General features: G+C 39.6%; 2 protein-coding genes across 9 annotated transcripts in view; both read left to right on the forward strand.

Moving 5' to 3' along the window:
• The window catches only part of cfap74 (cilia and flagella associated protein 74), a 54,008-nt gene extending 36,431 nt beyond the window's left edge, over positions 1–17,577 (forward strand). For 5 of the 8 annotated variants that reach the window (XM_086277426.1, XM_086277421.1, XM_086277424.1 and 2 more), the window contains exons 23-40: positions 377–461; positions 913–1,023; positions 3,729–3,902; positions 4,403–4,536; positions 4,736–5,003; positions 5,965–6,099; positions 6,298–6,431; positions 8,664–8,798; positions 10,038–10,147; positions 10,250–10,305; positions 12,956–13,075; positions 13,222–13,377; positions 13,937–14,075; positions 14,474–14,628; positions 14,863–14,995; positions 16,605–16,741; positions 16,888–17,022; positions 17,333–17,577. In XM_086277426.1, the coding sequence (XP_086133552.1) occupies positions 377–461; positions 913–1,023; positions 3,729–3,902; positions 4,403–4,536; positions 4,736–5,003; positions 5,965–6,099; positions 6,298–6,431; positions 8,664–8,798; positions 10,038–10,147; positions 10,250–10,305; positions 12,956–13,075; positions 13,222–13,377; positions 13,937–14,075; positions 14,474–14,628; positions 14,863–14,995; positions 16,605–16,741; positions 16,888–17,022; positions 17,333–17,437 (2,422 nt within the window). In that variant the 3' untranslated portion in view covers positions 17,438–17,577. The remainder of the gene's footprint in view (positions 1–376; positions 462–912; positions 1,024–3,728; positions 3,903–4,402; positions 4,537–4,735; positions 5,004–5,964; positions 6,100–6,297; positions 6,432–8,663; positions 8,799–10,037; positions 10,148–10,249; positions 10,306–12,955; positions 13,076–13,221; positions 13,378–13,936; positions 14,076–14,473; positions 14,629–14,862; positions 14,996–16,604; positions 16,742–16,887; positions 17,023–17,332) is intronic. The other 3 variants (XM_086277423.1, XM_086277428.1, XM_086277429.1) reach the window with 3 other exon arrangements.
• A 5,886-nt stretch (positions 17,578–23,463) lies between these two features.
• Positions 23,464–24,898, forward strand: part of gnb1a (guanine nucleotide binding protein (G protein), beta polypeptide 1a) — a 31,682-nt gene continuing 30,247 nt past the window's right edge. Inside the window, exon 1 of the mRNA XM_086278372.1 lies at positions 23,464–23,823. The gene's annotated coding sequence lies outside the window, so the exon portion shown is untranslated. The remainder of the gene's footprint in view (positions 23,824–24,898) is intronic.

Raw genomic sequence — 24,898 nt, forward strand, 5'->3', positions numbered from 1 at the left:
CTGGTCCTCTTTGAATCATACTTACGTCTCCCATCACCATGGCTACAACCTACAGTAGTGTGGAGGCGCGCTCTGCATCTCTCTCCTGCTTTCCCCGGCGTGCCGATCCTACAGTCGTGGGTTAAAGTAAAGTAATGGGTCTTCAGGGTCTGAATCTTTCTCTTTCTTTCTTCACTGGCTTGTGGCTTTTGACAGATGGCATTTTTTGTATTTTAACAAAACAAATAAAAACGCATCAAAATCACTGTTGCGATTACGTGTTTGTTTTCAGCCTCTACTTGATGTCTTTGCTCTTTTCTGCTTGTGAACATGAAGATAAAGCTGTTTTTATGACAAATGGCGACTTCCTCACGCCTTCCTTTTTGCTTTCTCACAGACGCTCCCTGTCCAAAGATGCAAAGTTTTTTGACAGTGACACAGGAGTCCTGGAGGTTCCAATGACAGTGCAAGTAGCAGGCCAGGTTTGTGTCATGTTACGTACTATACACGTATACTGCAGATAAGAGCAATGTGATCCTGAAAGCAGTGGGCTTGAACGTGTAGTGCAGTGCTAGTGTCCTACTTTGTCCTAAACAGAAGCGCAGCTAGCGAAGGTTGTAACCTATTTTGCTTGTAACAAGCTAAAATTATCTCCCACCCCCAAGGCCCAGTTATTCCATGGACACTAATAAGCCAAGCATAAAGGTTATCCCATATAGTTTTGCTGAAACTGTCTGCAGTAGCACAAAAATGGTAAAGTAGGTTTCAGATGTATTTGTTATCCCCTTCTTTTATTATGGAGTACCTGTTGTGCGCAAAATTTGACTACCTTAAAACCTCTTGCCCAGCAGCCAAGGCAGTTGTCATCTTTCTTGATTTCATCACATACATATAGAGCAGTACACATGTTGATGTAGTACTCTGATGCTTTAGGTCAGGGGTGTCAAACATAAGGCCCGGCAGCTAGAACTGGCCCAGCAAAGAATCCAATCCAGCCCATTGCAGTGCTTTGGGAAATGTGAAGGAGGGGAGACCTCCCATATGGTAATTGATACAAAAACATTGTAATTAAGTAAAAGCAAATAAGCAAATGACAGAAAACTTTTTCATTATCTAAAAGAGAAATTTCTGTATATATTTACAGTGATTTCAGAGTAAATTAAAAAGAAAGCTTTTTGTTAATTAACTTAGGCAAAAACATGCCAGTGCTTTTTCTGTCATTTTAAACATTTATTTCTTGCAGTTTAAGTCATGCTGACAGATTTCTTTTACTGACTACATCATCTACAAAAACTAAGACATACCATTGAAATTACACTTCTTTTTCTTATATTAAATATCTCACCGATTAAACACGTAGTTAAACATCTTTCAACTTACAGAAAAAAAGTTGGTCCAACCCACTTAAGACCAAAGCAAGCTGTATGTGGCCCTCAGTGTAAAATGAGTTTAACATTTCTGCTTCAGGTTCTGCTCTGGCAGCGTGTTTGAATAAATGAATGTTGTTTGCTGGGAAATATAGTTGGTTTAGTACATGATTCTACATACTAAGACGGGGATCTCAAACTTAAATGAGCTGTGGGCCACTGCTGGCCCTGTCATCTCACTGAAGGGCCACTTTAGTGTCCAAGTAGTACAAAACAAACAAGAAAATACCCACAAATATTTCCGAACATATAGTGTTTTGTTTGTTTTTTCATTTCAAATATTGTATAATAAGACAAAACTGCAAATGTGAACACATTTTTTTTCTCACTCTTAATCAACTGAAGCCTTTCATTGAACTACCAAATAAACACATTGGTACTCTCTTTCTGGCCAGACACGTGGCAGCACTTCTGCTATAACTTTGTTCGTATTTAACAAAATAAAAACGCTAACACAGCCAATCCCTCAACATGTTTGTACTCTCTGCTCATATTTCCTTCATGTTAAATAAGTTTTTGCTTTTTAAAGAACTTATTTGTAAGAACTTCAACAACAAACAAATCCACCCTAAAAAAAAAAAGTAACTTCATGGGCCAAATTGAATTCGATTTTTTTACATCAATATATGGGCCGCAAGTAGGGGTGACGTACTAAGATATTCATGAGCCTCAGTGATGCTCGCTACAGACAAGATGCCAGCATCTTATCTATTGCTTGTTTTTTGTAACTTAGTGTGATGCATAAATGAGACTCAGGTGTCTGTGATTTTGATTTTAAAATCACTTATCTGGCAGTATTTGACTGGATCTCTTGGCCTGTTTTGTCACTCTTTTGGGGGATTGTACTAAGACATTAGTTCATAAATGTATCATTATATATTCACATTAATGCAGCTACTGTTTACAAGGATATAAGTGGAAATTCTGGACCATTCCTCTCAAGAGGAAATGAAACTGCAGCTGAATTCCTTCATATCATCAGACAGTGTTTATTAAAAACACAGAGCAGCTGCTTAGACATTCGTGCTGTGCTTTTGCCAGCTTTTTTTCAGTAAATCTAAATCTGGACAGTCTACTTGCCAAATTGTCACCTTCCTCTACCTCCCCAGCCAGCGACTATTCACTGACTTTACTGGGACGTGGAGAGGAGAGGGCTGGGGCATGGAAGGGGTGTAGCTCTGACGAGAAGCCAAAGAGCGGGCCAGGATGTTCCTGTGATGCACTAAAGCTGTTGCCCCCAGCCCCTAGTCATGAGCTCCTGGCATTACACCATGAAAACACACACACATTCATACATACACCAACTGGTCACCAGACATCACAGCAGCCTGGAAATCAATGGTGCAGTAAACAAGCTCATCTGCTTTATACTGCTGGGGGGAAAAATTCACAAAACCTGACAAAATTTAACAAAATTGCCTCTTGTCTAGTACAATTCACATGAATTAAATGCTGTCAGAGAATAAGGCTAACGAGGCTAATGAGCTCCAAAACTTAGTTTTCTGCATCGAGGAGCTCCAAATTCATACACATTGATTTGTTCACGAAAACGTGACACCAAATTTTATTTTGAGTGGATCTCAAACACATCACCCTGCCTCCATGAATACTCATTGGAGCATGAAATGTGTATTAATCCACTGCTTAAAATAGTCTCGAACAAATGTTCTGTTTTACTCCTGCCTGAGAAACATTTCCTGTAAAAGCTAGAGAGCTCAGCTGTTCATGAAAGAGAAATAAAGACATGACCAGACCTCAAAAATTATAGACTAGGACTAACTAATTGTAAAAAATGTACTTAGGTCGGTGCTTTGTAAAGCCGACTCTGAGCCACAGCCCTGTTTTGGCTTGCACACACACACACATGCGCGCACACACACAAACATAGACGCATTTCTATCAGTGCAGGGTAATGAAAAATGACCGAATGCACAAAAATTGCTCGATTTTAGCCATGACTGATGTTAAACATCAATTTGATTCTTTCGATAATTCAACTGCATCTGTCTGTTAATTCACAGACTTGAGAAGTCTTTGTAAATTAAAGCAACATCAGTCTGTAATATGCCCATGTTTTTGACTCAGAATATGATAATGTATAATTAAGATTTAAAAAGTGATACCAGAACAGTTTTCAGGACAGCCCGTGGAGTTGTATTATATAAGCCAAACTTTTTCTGGGGCAGGTTAGCAATATTATGATAAAGTGAAATTAAAAGAAATTCCATGTTGTACTTAAAAAAGAAAGACAGATTTACCTTCACTGATATAAAGATGTTTGTCTGGAGAACAAAGATGTAAAGATGCTTCATGTTTGTGCAGGTGCAGCCTGCCCATTTCACCGTCCACGCCATTGTGACCTCCTCAGACCTGCAGTTTGACCACAGCGAGGTGGACTTTGGCTACTGTTCCATTTACCAGTCAGTCAAGAGCAGCATTCGCCTCACCAATCTGTCCCTCCTACCCCAAGACTTTGGCTTCTTGGGTGTGCCTGAGGTACTGCATGAATGATGTGAAAACCTTTTCTTCTATTAAGTGTTAATGTGTTAGTGAGGTAGAGTTGCGTGGATCCAGATACAAGCATTGCTATCTTTGCAGATAATGTTATGTTTATGGAAGAATCATATTTAGCCCACATCCCACTTTCACTGTTTGTTCCATTCCACAGGGTTCCTCCTATTATTAAAATTTGTTAGGTTTGCATAAACAGTAACTTTATATAGCTCTTATAGTGTAAAGAGAGTGAACAGTAAACGGAGAGGCTGTTATCCTACATTGTTTCCTCGTAATCCCCCGTGCTTAAGAAGACAATGTGCATCCTGTGTTTGGATTGGCAGATTCTGCTGCCACCAATAAAAGCAACAACAGACGGAGGGATAATTACTTAATGTAAATGCTTTAAATGGCTACAGCAACCAGCATCAGAGTCTAAGTTAGATTTCATGAAAACATCCTGAGTTATAACTTTAAAGCTTTTGTTTTTTCTCTAAATCAAGTTTATTGAGGTTCAGCCCAATGATGGATTTGGTACTCTGCTCCCACAAGAAACCCTGGAGGTTGATCTGATTTTTAGTGCCCAAACTGCCAAAGAGTACGTCTTTCAGCTCAGCTGCAAGTCTGGAATTAACAGGTTAGTTTTAAATCCTACACTGTGTGTAAATGAAGGACATTTACTCTTTATGGCATCATTGTGTCTGCTTAAACATTCAGTCTTTTGTACTTATCTGTTGATAGGACAATCACTGCCTTTACTGAATGTTGTGATCCCGTTTATTCAATTAAATCCAATACCTACTGATCCATAGCAAAAACATTCATTTTGTCATCAGAGATTTTCTGCTGTCTTGCCGAGCAGTGGGTGTCCACCCACCACTGGAGCTCTCCCATTTTCTGGTTCAGTTTGGAGCCACAGCAGTAGGTGACCAGTCCACTGCCATGCTGTTCCTGAGCAACCGTCAAACGGGCCGTGACCAAAATAGACAACCAGTCTCTCCAGGGGTCAAGGCGCCTGTAATGCCCCGTTTGTTCTCCTTCGCCCTGCCAGAGGACTCAGACATCGACATCAGTCCGTCTGCAGGACGCCTTCTTCCTGGAGAGGTGCGGTATAACACGTCTTATTAAGCTTACACTTATGTTAAAGGAACACACCACCGGTTTTATACATAGAAGGTTGCTAGTGTGAAGAAGACTTCAGATTTATAACAGTTAGACAGTCTATTTAAATCTACTTAGTAGCTTATTCTAGAGTTAGCTGAAAGTAATTATTAACTGAATAATTTCATGTTATAATATCTGTAAAATAATACAATGTGGGCCATCTGTTTTTTTTGTCCTTACCACTTAAGAGTACACATCATCCAACTCCATCCATCCAAAATCTCACATCAGCCCCAAAAACAGATTAATCTCCTTCTGAATGCATTTATAAACCTGAATGGACAAGATAGTGTGACCTTTTGTTTCTATAAAGAAATTAAACATTAGAGAAAGCGGTTAGTTTTTATTTACTACATCTTGGTTAAAAATGATCTTAATAAGCACAGAGCTAAGGAACCAAACCATCTGTGCTCAGAGGGAATTATAAGTGTAATGATGCTCTCTGCTGGACACCTGATGGAAGTGAACAAGCACTATTTATAGATATAAATGGGGGAAAAAAGCTCAATGAAAATCACTTCTATTGGTTCTGACAGTCTAATTTTAAGTCTTATTTTCCAGATGACCACTTACCTCCAGACTCCAGTATTTTTTTTATTTAAACTTTATTTTCCAAGCAAGATATTAAGAATAATATATTTACAGTGACAACTTCACAAGTGCTAGAAGGCACAGAGATCCAGGGTAATATATCAGTCCGCTTGAATTGTTACAAACCAGTAACCCCAAAACAGGACACTGCTGAAAGCTAATTTCAACCTTAATATGAAGCAGAGGTTTGAAGTTAAAAAGTGATATGGTGTAGGAACACTGTAGCGTGAAAGAAACACACAGAAATATCCCGTGTTATCCTCTAAATCTGAGCAATTTCAGACATATTACCGTCTCTCCTCTACCCCAGAGATGTCTTGTCCAGGTAACGTTCAAACCCAGACTGTTGGACCAGGAGATCAAAGAAGAGGCGCTCCGTCGTCTTCATCGAGCCAAGTTGCTCTATGAGAGTGAGCTCGAGGGAAACAGACTCGCTGAACAGGAGGTACAGCTTCACACCCACCTTCCCACTCCAGCCACTGTCCGCTTGTGCCAGGGTTTTTAAATGTGAACACATCTTAAGTGACTAAATGTTTTTTTTTTTACTTTCATAATCACACAGAACATTTTTTTTGCAAGATGTAGTCCCTTCAGTCATCTACCTTAGTATGAACCCATCACTCATGTTCATGTGCATTGTAAGGCAAAACTGGAGATCCCACTGGAACCTAGTAAGGGGAAAAAGGCGTCAGTGAATCCAAAAAACAGCAAGGTGTCCAATGAAGCAGAGAAAGGAAAGCAAAGTGAATCACCAGATCCTGGCAACATAGTACCAGGGTAGGTTTCTACAGATTATTTACTCAATCTAATCAAACAGATCCAGTTTGCTGGACTGCAAATAAAAAATGTTTCTCTAATTGCACTTCCTTTCAAAAGGCTAAATCTAATTAATACCTTCTGAGATCCAACAACACTAGAATATCAACTACTAACAAAGCTTTTCTTTTTCTTTTTGTTGTTGTTGGTTTTTTCTTCTTATTCCAGTGACTAATTGATTTCAGCAGCATTCCCATTTCTTTTCATTCACGGTGATCACAAAATATATTCATTTACAAAATTCATGAACCACCCATCATTTCCTTACAAGGAGTCAGAATTTCTTGTAATTTTTTAAAGTGGACTTGAGCAGTAGTTCTCCAGGCTTTATGAAGGTCTTTCAAAGGTTGTCTACAGACTTTGGTTGGTTATTCACTCATTTTCTGTCCAGTCCAAAGGAATGCACTTGTGTTTGTTAAGCCACTTAACACTGACTTATGAATCATTCAAGGATAAAAAAGCCACTGAACCATTGTTGTGTCTACACAAAGGATTAGTTTTAAATTCTATCTTTAGGCACTTTGAGAGATGCATCTGGCCCTTCAGCTGATTCGTCTATTGTTCACCCAAACCTCATCAAAAATGGTCTCAGTGGAAGGTCCGCTGTCAAGATGTCATTCTTAAGGGAGGGAAACAGGGGGAATAGGTTGCACAAGAACTGCACTGAGAATCAGGGGCAACAGATCATATGGAGTGATAAATCCAAATTTTAAATTTTTAGTCCAAATATTCATCAGTATATATGAAGGACAACAGGAGAGCAGTACAACAGTAAGTGTCTACAGCCATCTGTAAAACATGGTGGAGGCTCCGTCATGGTTTGGGGCTGCATTTTAGTCTGTGATGTTTGAGCTCTTGTCAAAAACACGCTGCCAATGGAGTAAAAGGATACACAGATAGAAAAACACACAATATAACATTATCAGTCATGGATTGGTCTCCCCAGAGCCCAGACCTCAAGCAGTGTGAAATGATCTTGACAGAGAACAGAACAAAAAGCAGCCAACATCCAAAGAAGAGCTTTGAATAATAATAATAATAATAATAATAATAATAATAATAATGCATTTTATTTGAGGGCACCTTTCAGAGGGGTTGAGGAGCTGTGGATAGATGGAAGGTGGTCATGGACGGCAGATGAAAAAACAGCTGGGTTGATATTACTAATTTTCCTAAAAGTGATATTACGAGAGATACAGGTTTTGGAAGCGGTTATGTTTGCATCAAAAGAAATAAACATATGATCAGACTGGGGAAACAATGTGGCTTTACAATGGGTGGGGGTAATGCCAGAACAACAGACCAAATCCAGGATATGACCTTTAGAATGGGTAGGAAATTCTATGTACTGTAGAAGCCCAAAACTTTCCAGGCAGGAGGTAAAATCTCTGAAAAGAGGGATTTTATCATTGTCCACATGAATATTGAAGTCACCAGCAATGATCAGATTTGGAGAAAGTACAGAGAAATGAGTGAGAAGAGCAGAAAATTCATTTAAAAACTCCTTATTTGGCTTAGGTGGCCGATAAACAGTACATATGATGGTGGGGGTAGATCCAGGGAGCTGTAGTGCAATGTATTCAAATGAATGGGAGGGAGGGGCAGAGACAGGGAGTAATTCCCAGTGCTTCCGGTGAATTACCGCGAGACCTCCGCCCCTCCCCGAGATGCGAGGTTGACAGGTGTAAACAAACTCAGACGGAGTGGAGTCATTGAGAGAAACAAAGTCATTGGGCTGTTGCCATGTTTCAGTCAAGCAAAGAAAGTCCAACTTACGATCACAGAGGAGATCATGGACCAGATGTCCCTTACCAGGGAGAGAGCGGATGTTTAATAGACCAAACTTGATGCTGGAGTTACCATGCCTGACAGTAGGCTTAGTTGATCTAGCCAGGTGGGCCAGCACACTGTGGTCAACAGCCCGGTCAGTCTTGCAGGGAGGACGACGAGTTTTTGACCAGATGGAAAATATTGAGTTAGTGTCACTGATGTTGAATCTCCTTCAAGCCTGGAGAACTATTCCTGAAGATACTTAAATAAACTACAAGGTTTTCTAAGAGAGTTCAGGCTGTGTTCAAGAATAAACGAGGGCATACCAACTATTGACTTTAAGGTTTGTTGGAATTGTACAAAAAAAGTGCTCGCAACAAGGAGTCTTTTTATATGTTTAATTGTTACTCTTTTCCTTTTAAGGTCAAGTTGGTACGAGGAGGCCAAGGCCTCTCTACTATACTCCTTCAGGAAACGTTATAGAGAGTACACCATTCCCTGCTTTGTGTCAGATGGAGACCCTCCAGAGGACGACAAACTAGTCCAGCCAGCATGGAGGTCAATAATCAGCTTCCATATACACGTGTACAGCACACTGTAGGCCCCGTCATGTTAGGTTTTTGTCATGTAGAGGTGGGCAGATCCATCCAAATATAGATATCAGATTAATACTAGTGCAATAGGATCGATTCTTTGTTTTTATCCTGTAAGTTCAGTATGTAGCCCACTGAAATGTCTTATGTGTTGTTTTTTTCTAATTAAATGACATACCACCTCTTCAAAAACCTAGTTTCAAAATGCATGAAAATGTTTAAAGTTGTGTTTATTTGTATTAACCATTTATTGTGGAAAGAAAAAATTATTTAGTGGTCATTAAAAAATTTGCAGATTGATGATGATTGGTCTCATACATCATCACACACTGGTCTCCACTATATAATTTGCCTTTATAGGTTAAAAGTATCAGTATCTGTGTTGGTATCAGCAATCCTGACCCCGGTATTTTACTTGGTATTAGATTCATACCTTATTTTGTATTATCAACAAACCTTCTATATACAACTGGCTATTGCATATAAGGAACACTTTTTAAGCTACCCACAATATTAAACGTCAACACCAGCCCTCGTTTCGTAGTGTCTCTGATTTAATATTTGTCAAGTTTGTTGTCACTTATTTTTTGTGTTGTGAGGGGTTTGATTCTGCTCCCCCCACCTGACTGCTTAAAATGACAACCATAACAACAGTTAGGCTCCCAGTTTACCTCTGTTTCTTCCTATTTCTATGACGGTGACATTACCTTGAGATAACTGTGTTTCCATGTGGAGTTTTTGATAAGTTGAATAACCAAAATTATTTGACATCTGACTTCAAGCACAAGACCTGACAAAATGTGGTTGTTGACCTGTGGAGCATTTACCACTTTTCTTTTTATACAAATAAGTGTGCGTAACTAAATGCCTCTAGAGTTTTAATAGTCTATTAAGGGAGCATGTATGTCCAAGAAATAGAAGATTTCTTTAGCTGGTATAAATCTCAGAAATAGTTCAAAAAAGGTGCATTTCAAAAAAGTTAATACTCCACTAAAAAAAAGTTTTTTAATGGCCCCATCTCAGTTTTCTAGGTTGGTTTTGTGCTAGAATAATTATATTACAAGAAGGTATTCAGCTTCTATGGTGAAGATCATATTACACTTCTACATCTCTTATGTCATTTAAGCTTCATTTTAATAAAAGAAAACAAAACAACAACAACATATATGGATCTGCATTCATCAGATGTCCTTTACCTCCTCAGTCCCTTCAATACGCTCTACTTGAAGCTTCAGTGTCCTGCTGTACAACCCCCTCTAGTGGTGATATCCAACAATGGCTGCAATATCATAAACTTCCATCAGGTGACAGTGGGTGAGTCGTTTATAAAAAATGTATAGTTACATTAAAAACGCTTAAATAATGCTGGATTTTTATTCTTATCTACCTTGTTGTATTTGTGTCTTCCATTTGTAGGAGAAAGAGTGATTAAAAGGTTTACAGTTCAGAACATTTCACAGGAATCTTTGGATGTATCCTTTCTTTTTCTTTTTGTTTTTTACAAAACTATTAATTACCTTGCTGACAGCTTTAAACATTTGTGATACTCATGATATTCATAATACATATGTATGTGGTTTTTTTCCCTTTTCTGAATTTATCTGTGTGAAGGATTTTTCAGTAATGTGTATTATGTGCACACTGTGTTGCTTTATACACAGCAGAATTCAGATATTTGGTGTTAAAGTTCCATTTTGACTTTCAGAACTAAATAATTGTGCATGAAAGAGTCAGGTCACCCAAATTAGACAAATAAAGCACATTTTCTTTGTTATCTCCAGAAGAATTTATCATCACAGACAGGTGGTGATTTGAGGATATCAAAATCTGGAGAAAGGTGCATTTCATGGCCCATCTCTCAAACTCTCAGACACCATGGTATCGCACTGATTACAAGGTTTATAGACTGTGGTTTGGAGAAAACTATTTATAGTGCGCACTGTGACATTTGCCAGCAGCATCATAAATGAAATTCTGTTCACCATCATTGCATTAGGATGGAAGCAGGCTGTTGGTGTGTCTCTGGGGTTGAAGATGCTAACTATTAATCTCAACATCCACATTTCTAGTCTGGCTTTGGGGCTTTTGTTTCACTTCATTTCCTGTCTTAGTTTCACCATAATTTCTGTTTGTCTCTACTTTCTGCCAGAGACAAACAGATCTTATTTAGCTCATGCTAAATAAAAAAGAAATTGCAAAAATCTGGAAAAGTCCTATCAGGGATGACATGTGAACAACAACAAGTTGAAGAAAAAGATGTTATGTGTTCAAATGGATCACCACCGATAGCACAGATTACAGTGGGGCAAAAAAGTATTTAGTCAGCCACCGATTGTGCAAGTTCCCCCACTTAAAATGATGACAGAGGTCAGTAATTTGCACCAGAGGTACACTTCAACTGTGAGAGACAGAATGTGAAAAAAAAATCCATGAATCCACATGGTAGGATTTGTAAAGAATTTATTCGTAAATCAGGGTGGAAAATAAGTATTTGGTCACCTCGAACAAGGAAAATCTCTGGCTCTCACAGACCTGTAACGTCTTCTGTAAGAAGCTTTTCTGTCCCCCACTCGTTACCTGTATGAATGGCACCTGTTTGAACTCATCATCTGTATAAAAGACACCTGTCCACAGCCTCAAACAGTCAGACTCCAAACGCCGCCATGGCCAAGACCAAAGAGCTTTTGAAGGACACCAGGAAAAGTATTGTAGACCTGCACCAGACTGGGAAGAGTGAATCTACAATAGGCAAGCAGCTTGGTGTGAAAAAATCAACTGTGGGAGCAATCATCAGAAAATGGAAGACATACAAGACCACTGATAATCTCCCTCGATCTGGGGCTCCACGCAAGATCTCATCCCGTGGGGTCAAAATGATCATGAGAACGGTGAGCAAAGATCCCAGAACCACACGGGGGGACCTGGTGAATGACCTGCAGAGAGCTGGGACCAAAGTAACAAAGGTCACCATCAGTAACACACTACAACGGCAGGGAATCAAATCCCGCAGTGCCAGACGTGTTCCGCTGCTGAAGCCAGTGCATGTCCAGGCCCGTCTGAAGTTTGCCAGAGAGCACATGGATGATACAGCAGAGGATTGGGAGAATGTCATGTGGTCAGATGAAACCAAAGTAGAACTTTTTGGTATAAACTCAACTCGTCGTGTTTGGAGGAAGAAGAATACTGAGTTGCATCCCAAGAACACCATACCTACTGTGAAGCATGGGGGTGGAAACATCATGTTATGGGGCTGTTTTTCTGCCAAGGGGACAGGACGACTGATCCGTGTTAAGGACAGAATGAATGGGGCCATGTATCGTGAGATTTTGAGCCAAAACCTCCTTCCATCAGTGAGAACTTTGAAGATGAAACGAGGCTGGGTCTTCCAACATGACAATGATCCAAAACACACCGCCCGGGCAACAAAGGAGTGGCACCGTGAGAAGCATTTGAAAGTCCTGGAGTGGCCTAGCCAGTCTCCAGACCTCAACCCCATAGAAAATCTGTGGCGGGAGTTGAAAGTCCGTGTTGCTCGGCGACAGCCCCAAAACATCACTGCTCTCGAGAAGATCTGCATGGAGGAATGGGCCAAAATACCAGCTACTGTGTGTGCAAACCTGGTAAAGACCTATAGTAAACGTTTGACCTCTGTTATTGCCAACAAAGGTTATGTTACAAAGTATTGAGTTGTATTTTTGTTATTGACCAAATACTTATTTTCCACCCTGATTTACGAATAAATTCTTTACAAATCCTACCATGTGGATTCATGGATTTTTTTTTTTTCACATTCTGTCTCTCACAGTTGAACTGTACCTCTGGTGCAAATTACTGACCTCTGTCATCATTTTAGGTGGGGGAACTTGCACAATCGGTGGCTGACTAAATACTTTTTTGCCCCACTGTATGTAAATACTTCACCACCAACACTCTACAGTGAAACCTGAGATTATTCCATCATTTCAGATGTACCTGGACATTTAATCCACTTCACCTTATGAATGGCAGCTCTTTACATGTTTTACTTTCATGTCCACAAATCAAAGATTACAAAAAACAAAATCAATGCACTGCTTCTACTACTATAATATTCACCGTAGCTTTTCTTTAACCCTTTATAAGCTGAGCTCGTCGGTGTTGGACATGTACAGTCCCTTTTCCCTGCTCAATGCTCTTAGATCCATAAGACCTGGAGAAAAACACACTCTGATTCTCGCCTTCAGTCCAACTTTGGAAAAAAAGGTAGGTTAACTATGTAAATATTATAATTTAGCTTTGAGTGACAAGCCGACCATCTGTGTTAATACACTGAGTCTTCTTTGTACCTGTTTATGTAAAATTAATCAAGTATAATGATGAACACACTCATCTAACCTGTACTGTTCCAGTGCTGTGACATGCTGGAGGTGCGGTGCCAGAAAATGACCCTGGAAATGACTCTTCTCGGGGAGGGAATAGTCCCTGCTGTCACCTCCTCCCACAATGGAGATGTTCTTGACTTTGGCTATGTGCTGGAGAAGGAGACTGCCTCACAAGTCGTGAAGGTGTGTGAAAGTTAATACGAACAAAAAAAAAACAAAAAACTGTCGCTAGTTACTTTTGAATACTAATTTCTTAGTGGACTGAAAAAAACTCACTTGGTTAACTTTGATGTAATTTTATTTAAGTACATTAACTTAAACATATTTTATGATTCATGTAAACACTAAGTGGAACGAGTAAAAATGGTAAAAGGGGCCATTTTCATGTGTTAATCATAGTGAGGAGACTGACAGGTTTTATGGTTATAGTCATGGATGCGTTAGTATAACTCTGAGCCATATGAAAACACTCACAGCTAAAGCTATTTCTCTTTCAAATGGGTCGTTCCATATAGATCTCTCCTTAACCCTCCTCTACCTCCTTTTTCTCCTGGTCTCCCATCCCTTCTTTGCACTTCACTTCCTCTCAGATTGTTCCCGTATTTGTTGGACTATTTCATTTTCATCATCACGTCACCATTAAGAAAAACAAAGGCAGCACCATGCAAGATATTTTTAGACTACAGAGTAATGAGGGAAAAACAGCCTCGGTCACTGGCATTAAATCTCGTTCTCCCTGCAGTTGCAGAACAGCTCAGCGGTGGCAGTGAGCTTCAGGGTGATGCTCGCTAGTCTCTCTCCCTTCAGACCTCAGGGTGGAGCTGACCGGGTGGCCTTTCTGCTAGAAGAATATGCAAACTCCCATGTCCACCCTGCTGTGGGTAAGATTTGTTTGGAGCTCCAGAAGGGAAAACAGATTGCAGCTTGTATTTTTAACACTTTGTCCGTATTTCACTGCTCACGTAGACGTTTTTGTAGTATTTGACTACACATACTACTAAACTTGACCTTAACTTGACTTTAATACAGTATTACCTACTAGAAGTATTGTATAAGAGAGCACAAATGTGCACCAAATAGCCCAATAGTTTAAATTTCCACAGTTTCATAAATTAAAACTAGCAGTTTTTGCATAATCCCACTGACAGACAAACACATCTGAAACTGTAATAATGCTGTAAATGTCAGAATATTTGCTTAAAAAAAACAGGAGGGTAATGTGCTCCAACAGTTCAATTCTTTCATACTGACCTAGCAACGTGTTTTCTGGCTTGTGCAGGGACTCAGAACTACAGTGGGTTGAGTGTGTTCAGTGTGGTGCCAGTAGAGGGCAGCATTCCTCCAGGGCAGAGCCAAGAATTCACGGTCACCTTTCAGCCTGACCACCCGTCTGTCAACTACTCTGACAAACTCACCATAGAGCTCATGAATAAGGTCAGAGGGGCGCACACGTGTACAGATTTACACGCTCTTTCAGCTGTGAATGCATGCGTGCTCTCACCCTGTCCTTGTCCTCAATCACTGCTTATAAAAACTGATCGCATGGCCAAGGTTAAAACACTGTTCCTAATGCATTCATGTTATTTAGATGTCCTTACTGCAGCCTGGACGTCCTCTCTGGTCTTGATGATATAACAACCTTAACCCTGTGCCATTTCTGTCTCTCAGAGTAAAGTGTGTGTGATGGAGCTGAAGGGTGCAGCCTCTTCACATAGCATGTATCTGTGTGGCGGAGATCCGCTGACAGTGCCTGTTGAATCCCTGCTCCCTCCAGTCATAACCAGTGAACCTCAGCTCACAGGTGGCATGATTCAATTTCACTGTTTTCTCTCCAATATGCTCTTAAATACTGGGAAAATCTTACACTGACACTGTAAAGATGACTAATATCTTGCATACACTTTTTATGATTTACGCGAGCAAGGCCAGCGTATGTGATGAAGTAATTTATGCTAATCATAGCTTGCTGACAGCCCGTGCGCTTGTCACCAGCAGTCAGATCATATTTTACCACCGAATCCACGTGTGAAATAGTTGCACCTCCTCAGTGAGGTAGTAGTAAACTGTACTGAGTCCAAGAGGTGTTGGTGCATTCTGAACGCCTCTCACTGACACTGAGCAAAAATTGACTTGATGAAATGTGCATATTCTAAATGTCTTGAATAAGGAAGTAGCAATTTGCCATGGTGTAATTTATACAGTTTCATCGTTTCCAGCTATGTGTTTAAATAATTTTCACACATATGCTATTTGTTTTCTTTCTTTTTTTTCTTCTTTTCAAGTAAGTAAGTAAGGTTTATTTGTTAAGCACTTTTCGTAGACAGGCAGTCACAAAGTGCTGTACACAAAGATTAAAATAAAGAAAACATTAAGTAATAAAATAGACAATATAAACAATGCAAATTCAAAGCAATTCAAAAGTGTTGATTAACAGAAGGCCAGTTTAAACAATAAAGTTTTTAACTGCTTTTTAAAGGATTCCACAGAGTCAACCAAACGTAGTTGTGGAGGTAAACTGTTCCACAGCCGTGGTGCCACAGACTGAAAGGCTCTGTCCCCTCTCGTCTTCAGTCCTGTACGGGGAACAACGAACAAACTCTGAGCCTGTGAGCGAAGACAACGAGCAGCTGTGTATTTTATAAGAAGCTTGGATAAATAATCTGGGGCCTGGCCATTTAGTGCTCTATATGTTGAAACAAGAATTTTAAAGCGAATTCTAAAATCTATTGGGAGCCAATGTAAAGAATATAAAATGGGAATAATGCGAGCACGCTCACACAGCATGTTTTTACTTTTTAAAGAGTGCAAGAGGTTTTATATTTTACATTTTGTCATCTTTCTGTGCAGCAGAAATACAGTATGTGCCAAAAGTGTGTGAACTTGCAGTGTGGTTTCTTCGCTTTTTGCATATTTGTCACACTTAAATGTCACAGATTGATTTCAGCATCAGTCAAAGATAACCTGAGTAAATACAAAATGCCGTTTTTAAACAATGATTTAGGGAAACATTTTATCCAATCATACCTGGCCTTGTGTAAAAAAAAAAAAGTAATTGCCCCCTAAACCTTATAATTGGTTGTGCCACCTTTAGCAGCAAGAACTCCAATCAAGTGTTTGTGACAACTGATAGTGTATCTTATACATCGCTGTGGAGGAACTTTTATTGGAGGGTTTTTCAGCATGAGCGGCTTGTTTAAGTTCATACCAAAGGATCTCAACCTCAACCTGATTTAAGTCCAGATATGCAAAACTTTAATTTTGTTTAGTTTTTTTAACCACACAGAAGGTGATTCAAGACAGAAAAGTTTATGAGTTAATTCTCCCTGATGGTTGTATGATCATTAAAGAGATGTAAGAAAATCCATGACTTGTAGTTAAAGAACTAAAGCCTCCAAAATGCCTCTCTTTAGCAGAGTCAGAGGTGACGGAGAGCCCCACCATTCCTGTGTTGGTGACCCTGAAGGCCAGGTGTAGCTCGGGTGCCATCACGCCTGCAGTCAGGGAGCTGCAAGTGGGCTGTATCCGCTCCACACAAACCAGTAAGAAGGTAACGTGCTGATGTTCAAGCATCCTGAAGCTTTCAGAAACAAAACCGACTGCTGCCACAGGTTTCATTGTTTAACACAGGGATTGAATTTACATTAGCACAGCATTCACTATCATGGTTTAAAGAGACATTTCTGTTTTTACCAGGGTGGTGAGTTTTACTGGGATAATGTGGCATCCCTGCAGCAGCAGGGCTTTAATGTGGAGCCGAGCAAAGGCAATGTGGACACAGGCCAGCGACGCGCCATCAGGATCACATGGACACCCCACACTGGATACAATGTAAGGAAGTGCTGATTTTGGTCTTTGGTTGTCTTTGGTGATCTGTGTTGCTGTTGATCACAAAAAAAAGTCATAAAAGTTCACTTCCAAGGAACTCAATATGTAGTTGAATAGTACAGCAAAGTTAAAGCATGGTTGTGAAAAATGGGTTCCAAAATGTGGAGGGAATATTGTTGATTTCAGCACGAGAAAAAAGTGTTATTTAAGACTTTCAGCAGAATTAGGTTTAAAATGTCTTCCTGTGTGAAACACGTGTATATACTTGTATGTATATACTGTCTGACAACATGTTTACGTCTGTGTGTTTCAGCCTTATGAGGTGGTGCAGATGTGCGTGCCTCTCACTTTAAAGGGCGACAGGATGAATGTTTACAGAGTCACCCTGATGGCTTTGGTCTCCACGACCGCCGATTGACCTCTAAAGGACTTGGATGATGGCCAGCAGGAATTCTGCTCACACATACTCTGACTAACCACAAATACACATATTCTGTGTGTGTGCAGAGCCAGCATTAACAAATAATGAGATCATTAAAGGTTTTGTTTGAACATTAACTTGAGCGATTTCATTTTGCGTTGAAATGGATGTAGAGGACTGAACCAGTATTGACTAGATTATTGCAGTTTCCACTTTCAAATGTTGTCATATTAGAAAATAAAAACACAGTTCTCAGTTTTTTGTTAAGTTTTTGTGTTAAGAATCTCATATAACTTCCAAAAATAGAACGTCTAATAAAATATAGACATAAAAAAGAAGGTACACCGCCCTCTTCCAAGGTTTTACATATTAGAGCATATTAATAATCATCTGTTTCTTAGTAGGTCTTAAAATGGGGTAAATACAAACAGCAGATGACACATTGTACTTCACACATATTCATTATTTATTAGCACAGCTTAGCTTTGCAAAACTACATCTGAACAACCACAAGACTTGTGACCCTTGGCACCTTTCAGTCGTAAACTCCTGTCTATACAGAAAATTACAGAATATCTAATATAATATTTAAGGTTGTATTTTTTACTCACATTTCATGACTAATTTTGACAGACAAGCTAACAATCAAAAAAGGAACAGGAGTTGTTTTGAAAACTTTAACTTTTTCGTCTGATTATACTACATCAATGTAAATATGGACATTCCAGATGTACAGTATATATTTGAGAGAATAATATCTGTATGAGGGAAAGTTTTTTTGTCCACTTGCTTTTGCTTTTTCTGTTATGTGTATATTTTCCTGTGTAGAGTACCACAGCAACAACATTACAAGTTACAGCCCCGTGTATCTTTGTCCTGGACAGCTACAACTGAAATTCTCCTTAATATAACATGGAAGCAAACCTATCAAAAACAAAGTGCAATAGAGCATAAAATGTTGCAGAGATATACTGTATCTAAACGATTGCTTTACACCTGAGTGTACACCTGTTTTCACCACTAGGGGGTGTATGTAACACGAAGTAAGCAGCTGTGTTAAAACCAACATGGTAAAGGGTGTGTCAGCAGATGTAAGCCAGCAGATGTTCAGTAACACTGCTGGTATTACACCCATGAAGTGAAAGGAGGCCAAGTTCACACCGAGGTCACACAAGGAGCATATTAGGGAAAGTGGATCTAAATGGGCACACATTAATACATATGAATGATAAAATAGGATGAAAATGATACTAAGAACTGGGCATGTGAACAGTACTTGAAGAGTTAACTGATTAACAGTGGTTGTAACAATAAAAGTGAATGTAGCATTGCTATTATTTGCCAAGTGTATATAGAGGCATCAATCCAAAAATACACGATATGATGAAAAGTGTTCTCTCAATCATCCAAATCATTGAGTTCAGGTGCTCTATGGTCACAGGTGTATAAAATCAAGCACCCAGACATGCAGACTGCTTCTACAAACATTGGTGAAAGAATCAGTCACTCTCAGGAGCTCAGTGAACTCCAGCATGATGACACTGATAGGATGCTGCCTGTGCTGCATCCTATCCAGTCATGAAATTTCCTCGATATTAAATATTCCACAATCAACTTTTAGTGGTATCATAACAACGTGGAAGTGATTGAGAACACCATCTCAGCCATGAATTGGTAGTGGGGTCAGTGGATACTGAGGCTCATAGTGTGCAAAGATCGTCAGCTTTCTGCAGTCAGTCAGTACAGACCTCCAAACTTAACGTGGCCTTCAGAGTAGCTCAAAAGCAGTACACACAGAATGTGATTTCATGACTGATCAGCTCCTGCCTTATATCACCACACCAAGACATTTGTTGCTACTGTTACCGCACAACTTTGCGGTAACAGTTTGGGGATGGCCCTTCCTGTTCCAACATGGCTGTGCACCAGTGCACAAAAGCATGGTCCATGAAGACATGGATGAGCGAGTTTGGTGTGGAAGTACTTGACTGGCCTTCACCCAACCCCACAGATCACCTTTAGGATCAATTAAACCTTGTGGAAAGCCTTCCCAAAAAAATTGAAGCTGTAATAGCTGCAAAGGGCGCAGATATTTATATATGCAACAGAATATCAAATATAAATATATTAGATGGTGGGTTTTGTCAATTTTGAGGCACAAAATTAAAACATGTCATGATAAAAAAGAATGTAGACCGAAGAAAACCTGAATCTTCGACCAACTTTAAACTTAATGACAGGCGGTTCTATTTTCTGGAAGAGGAAGAGCAAGTAAACTCATTTTGCATCAGGATGGCTGGTCAGTCAAAGACGATCAGATTACAGGTTTGATTTACTGCAGAGCACCAACTCCCACCAGCTCTTCTAATACAATAACATCTTCATGCAGTTAAATTGTCAATGTTTAAGTCGGCTCTTTGGCAATATGTTTTAAACATTTATCCACCAACAGTGTATCAAATACTTGTAGCCAGATATTTTAACCGTTCATTCATTATTTTTTGGAAATTGTCCAAGTAATTATCCATCTTAATAGTAATACGTGTCTTTGTGCGGGTGAATGCCGTGCCTGAGCACACAAGTAATAATATCAGTGTTGATATTAGTGCACTAGCTATGATTTGCTCACCGATTCTTTAATTATTAAATGCTGTGTATATTTCAGACCTAATCCATAGCAGGTGCCTGGTTTGTCCTGCGGCTAGGCTAGTAGATCGCACAAACCCTGCAAACATTTTCTCCACTTTAGACTTCACAGACTTCATTTGTGAAATATACACGAACACTTACTGTATGCATCCACGGGATTTCAAAATCAGTGCTAGTTGAGACGCAGGTAAACGGGCTCAGTGCAGTATGAATAATCAACACTCACATCGGTCAGTTGCTCTGTTACAGTCAAGTCAAGCTCTCTCTTGATAAACTACACAGGATGTTTTACAGTGTGAAGTGCAGGCCCTTTGTATGTGAACAGCAGATGTCAGTAATGCCTCACAGTGGACCAATAGGATTTGCCCTCTCTGAGAGATACATGCTGTAAGCATTTATCAGAGATTGTAAGAGATTATGCTAAATCAGATTACTGTACCCCAACCTGCCTATAAAAAGCAAGGTCATTATGAGCTTAGCCTCATGTAATGTCACCCGTTTTATGAAATGCATGAGATCATATTAGGCAATATTTGTGTTGTTATTTTGCCTCTTTTTCTAATCTGATTTCTCCTATGATCTCTTGTTAATACTGTGGGATAGTGCTACTTACAGTCCCTGCTCTGCTAACGGGTGGAGTTCATGTGTCCCTCTTTGTCTGTTAATGAATGTGACTTTTTGTTTTTAATCAAATCAGAAGCAGGACAGATCACTCTGTCCTTAATTACAATTTAGACTACATTAAAACACCACAGAAGTTATTTGTAACCACTTTAACAAGTGTTTCTAATGGGCTTTAAAGGCAAATTCATGCCTTCATAATACACTAAAATGTCTATTATTTGTCAATCCTTGCACTTATCAGCACTGTTTACCATGTCCAATTTATCCCAATTAAATTAGAATTAGTTTTGAAACAGAAAGCACATCCAGCTTTGGACTGTTCGCCTCATCAAAAGGCTGAATGCAGACAATAAGCTTTCTCCCCTGGGTGCTCTGAAGCACTACTAAAGAAGCTTCACAACACATATATGCAGAGACAGGCAGGGGTGTATCCAGGGGCAACTAAATCTCAGCAGCATTAACTTGGGTAGATGAGTCCCAGTGGAATCCCACACCCTGAACACTACCTGACAGACAGTCCTCTTTGCCAATGCGTTTTATTACATAAAAAGAAATCTAAATGAAGATATCAAATCCATAACCTTAAGATAACAATCAATACCAATATCGCCCTTTTGTACACCTATGAACTTGAAGGAAAGCTTTTGGTGGGTTTTAAATCACATCTCTATACAATACTGCATGGTTACTTTGGTGAAATTGTGAAATTAATGTGTGCTCAGAGAGCAGAAAGTGTACACACAGAACAGCAGGCCTGTCCCGCCACCACAGGTTTTAGGGTTTACAAAAGTGAGATGGAATCAAATACACACACTAGTGGAAATTCACATTTTTAAAGAGCATATTTACTGATTTTTTTAATAGACACAACTACTCTTATAACATTTCTAACTCCATCAGCTCATTCATACAAAAGAGTCTGTTTTTATGTAAAAGTATACATCAGTGTTTCAGAATGAATGTGACACATGCACACATTTGTCCAGCTCACATTTTAATTAAACTGAATTTAAACTGAACTTAATGTGCATTTGAAAAGACAGCACTAAACAGATCTGGCACAAACAGAGAGAGTAGCTCTCTCTAGGGAACATTTCTCTTACAAGCCAAGTAACAGTAGCTGTTGTCTTCCCCTGTCGGACCGAGCCCGTGCACACTTTGTTGTCTCAGAGGACGACAAAGTGTTCCACGTCTCCAAGTAACGCCTTAACCCGCTGAGCATTAACCCCCTCTTCTGAGCACTCTACCTAGACTACTGGTGATAACGATCAAGTCATCTCTGTGCTGCAGTGATGGCCCACCCATAAGCACTGAGCAGAAAGCAAACCCCCAATGATTTCAGTTTATATAATTGTGGTGAAGTTAATACCCAGAGAATATAATTTGTCAACAAGATTTTTTCCAGGACCAGCTTATACTAACCATAAGACATTACTGATAGATCAGCAGAAGAGAACATATTACTTGATACTTAGTTTTTGTTAAACACACAAAAAAATACAGGGTCAAATGTACATGTTAAACATATATAAACATCAGATGTTGGTGTAGCAAAATCGTGATATGTACTTAGTCACGCACGCTAGCAGGAAAGTAAACATAACATTTGCCTGTTTTGGATTGCAAATGAAAGCGTGTTGTTCATTCGAAACACTAGCTGCTTTACTGGCATGAAGGTCAGATTTCAATGGAATTTGATAACATTTTCATATTGCAAATACATGACACTTTTGGATATGCATCCGGTCTAATAAAATGCCAGGGGCACATTTATTTGAACTTTTTACATTGCTCATTGTGTATAACAACATAGCAGTGAATACAATAGTCACTTATGTTATTGCTAAAATGTATCCATTAATTTGTGGTCAGTTTTCAGTATAAAGCAACTAATAATCTGTACAAGTTTGTATTCCAAAGTGACAGATCCTCTGGTACAAGCATGGCCTGGCGTGTAGTTGGTTGTTCGCCCTGCCAGATAAACACTGCTGTATTGCTGTTAATGCCTAATCGCCTTAAGTTAGCATTTACGTTATTACCAGTAAGACCAGTAAGTATAAATGCAATCCATTATTATTATAAGTGTAACTGGTCTTTTAGCCATTATATATCCATCATGCTATATTTTGTTTTCTACTTCAACAACACATCAGTTATTATGAAAGGTATATGTAATTACATAAATTTTCAATCATCATTTTTTCGCCAATAAATCTAAGATTATTTGTATTGTTTATAGCTTTTAGAAAATAATCCCTTTAGACATCATCTGAAGCCTGGTTAATCTTTCAGTCATTTCTTTTAGTTAACTTTCTCTTTTGCTTCCAACTGTAGTGTTTTAAATTCACTCGAAATGTATGTTGTTGTTGTTTTATGACATTTTCAAATGTTACTTTTTTCCAAAGTACTTTCGTTTCTCTTTATGTACACTCTTTAGTTGCCCCACAACTTTCCATGTACCTTTCAGCAGCTGCATTCTCTTAGGGTGAAAATCACTATTCAGCCTTGCCTTGGTTTCGAAAACTCTCATTCGCTTTTCCAATTTTATCTTAAGTTTTCACATTAATCGAGTTTTAGAATTAAAAGCAGTGTTTTAGCAGGTAAACTTCCCTCTAGGTACGTTGGAGATACCAAAGATGGCAGCATTTCCTGATCTGAAGTGGTCGCCGACCCCTCCGCCGTGCGTTGTGACGCTGCCGTAACGTGGGGTTTCCCAGACCTGAATGCAGGGTTACCGCGCCCATCTCTGCTGTTTGATGGCCGGAGGAAGAAGCGACTGAGATCCTGGCGTGAAGGAAGAAAAAGAGGGACGACGACGGTGGGAAAGACGAGAAGGGATTTTTTTTGCTTTGAGTTGGAATTTGTGTTGAGACGGAGGAACGTTAAACCGGGACTCTGACACGCCTTGTCTGGGTGAACACAGTCTTGTCTCTGCGCCTCTGTGCCGGTGTGTCTCCCCCCTCGGCGGGTCAAAAACTGGGTTCGGGGAGTGCCGCTCCTCGGTGGCTAAACAAGCTAAATCTGAGCGCCTGGGCGGAGAGAGGAGAGGCAAGAGTTTGCTGTTTCCAGTCAATGTGATATAAACAACGGATACCCTTGATTGAAAGCGGGTAAGGAAATGTATTGATATTTGAAAATGCGCTTCAGGAAATACAGTAAGTCTGCAGTTCACTAGCTGCCAAGCAGGGACGGGGAACGAAAAGGGTTAAACTGGGTTGAGTGGCTCCTTCGTTAGAGTTAGCTGCAGCTAGCTAGACGTTTCTGCCAAGACGGTGAGTGGGGGTCACTGGTTAAGTTTCTCAAACAAAGTGTCGTTTAACCAAATAATATATATCTAATGGCTTTGTCCGGCAATGTTGGAGTTAATGGCCAATGCTAACCTTAATTAGCAGGGTGAATTGTGACAGCTCGTTAAGTTAGCCCGCACCCCCTCTCCAACGTCCGGGTATCTTTCGCTCTCGTTGAAGAAATTAGCTACCTGCGTTAACCTGCTTCAGCTTTACTTAAGTAGCAATTTTTCCCTCAGCAATCGGGATGTAAAATTTATCAGTTGTTACCAGCATTTTTAAGCTCTTAAAGGGCCCTTTCCCCCCACATATTTCCTCTATAGGGTAGCCTGGGATTACCTGATAGGCTAATTGGTGGCACACTTGCTACTATCAGTTTATTGTTGATGAACCCTTGGCCAGCTGTTTAAGAAGAAACACAATGCTACTTCTCAAACTTACACAACTGAAACGGGCGTGAGCAGATTTTGGATTTACCACTACACATACTGCAAATTCGTAGCATCATGAAACTGACAACGAAGGGAGTCTAAAAATGGCTACTTCACCAACAGAATCACTACCACCCCCACTATTCCCTAGCCAGTCCATACAAGTAAGCCAGCAGTGGCCACAGCCTACGTTTGCAGCCTGGTATGGATCATCTGGGTGTGTGAATTACGAATATGGCAGCGACGACAACATGCCTGTATCCATAATGAATTTGAACACTGGTGCTGTTGCTGATTTATGATTTTTAAGCACATTGGTTGTATTTTAGAGGCAACATTTACTGTTATTTACATAATGTAACAAAAATTAAACACAGTTACTTGCAAAGCTATGTTAAAACGGGGTAGTTGAACTAAAAGCATTTATGTGAGTGAATCGAAACTAAACCGCCGGAGATGATGGCAAC

This window comes from Aulonocara sp. 'chitande type north' Nkhata Bay, linkage group LG20 (genome assembly GCF_057382095.1).
Source record: "Aulonocara sp. 'chitande type north' Nkhata Bay isolate Kocher_YH1m ecotype deep benthic linkage group LG20, A_spYH_male_GT1.1, whole genome shotgun sequence".
Lineage (NCBI taxonomy): Eukaryota > Metazoa > Chordata > Actinopteri > Cichliformes > Cichlidae > Aulonocara > Aulonocara sp. 'chitande type north' Nkhata Bay.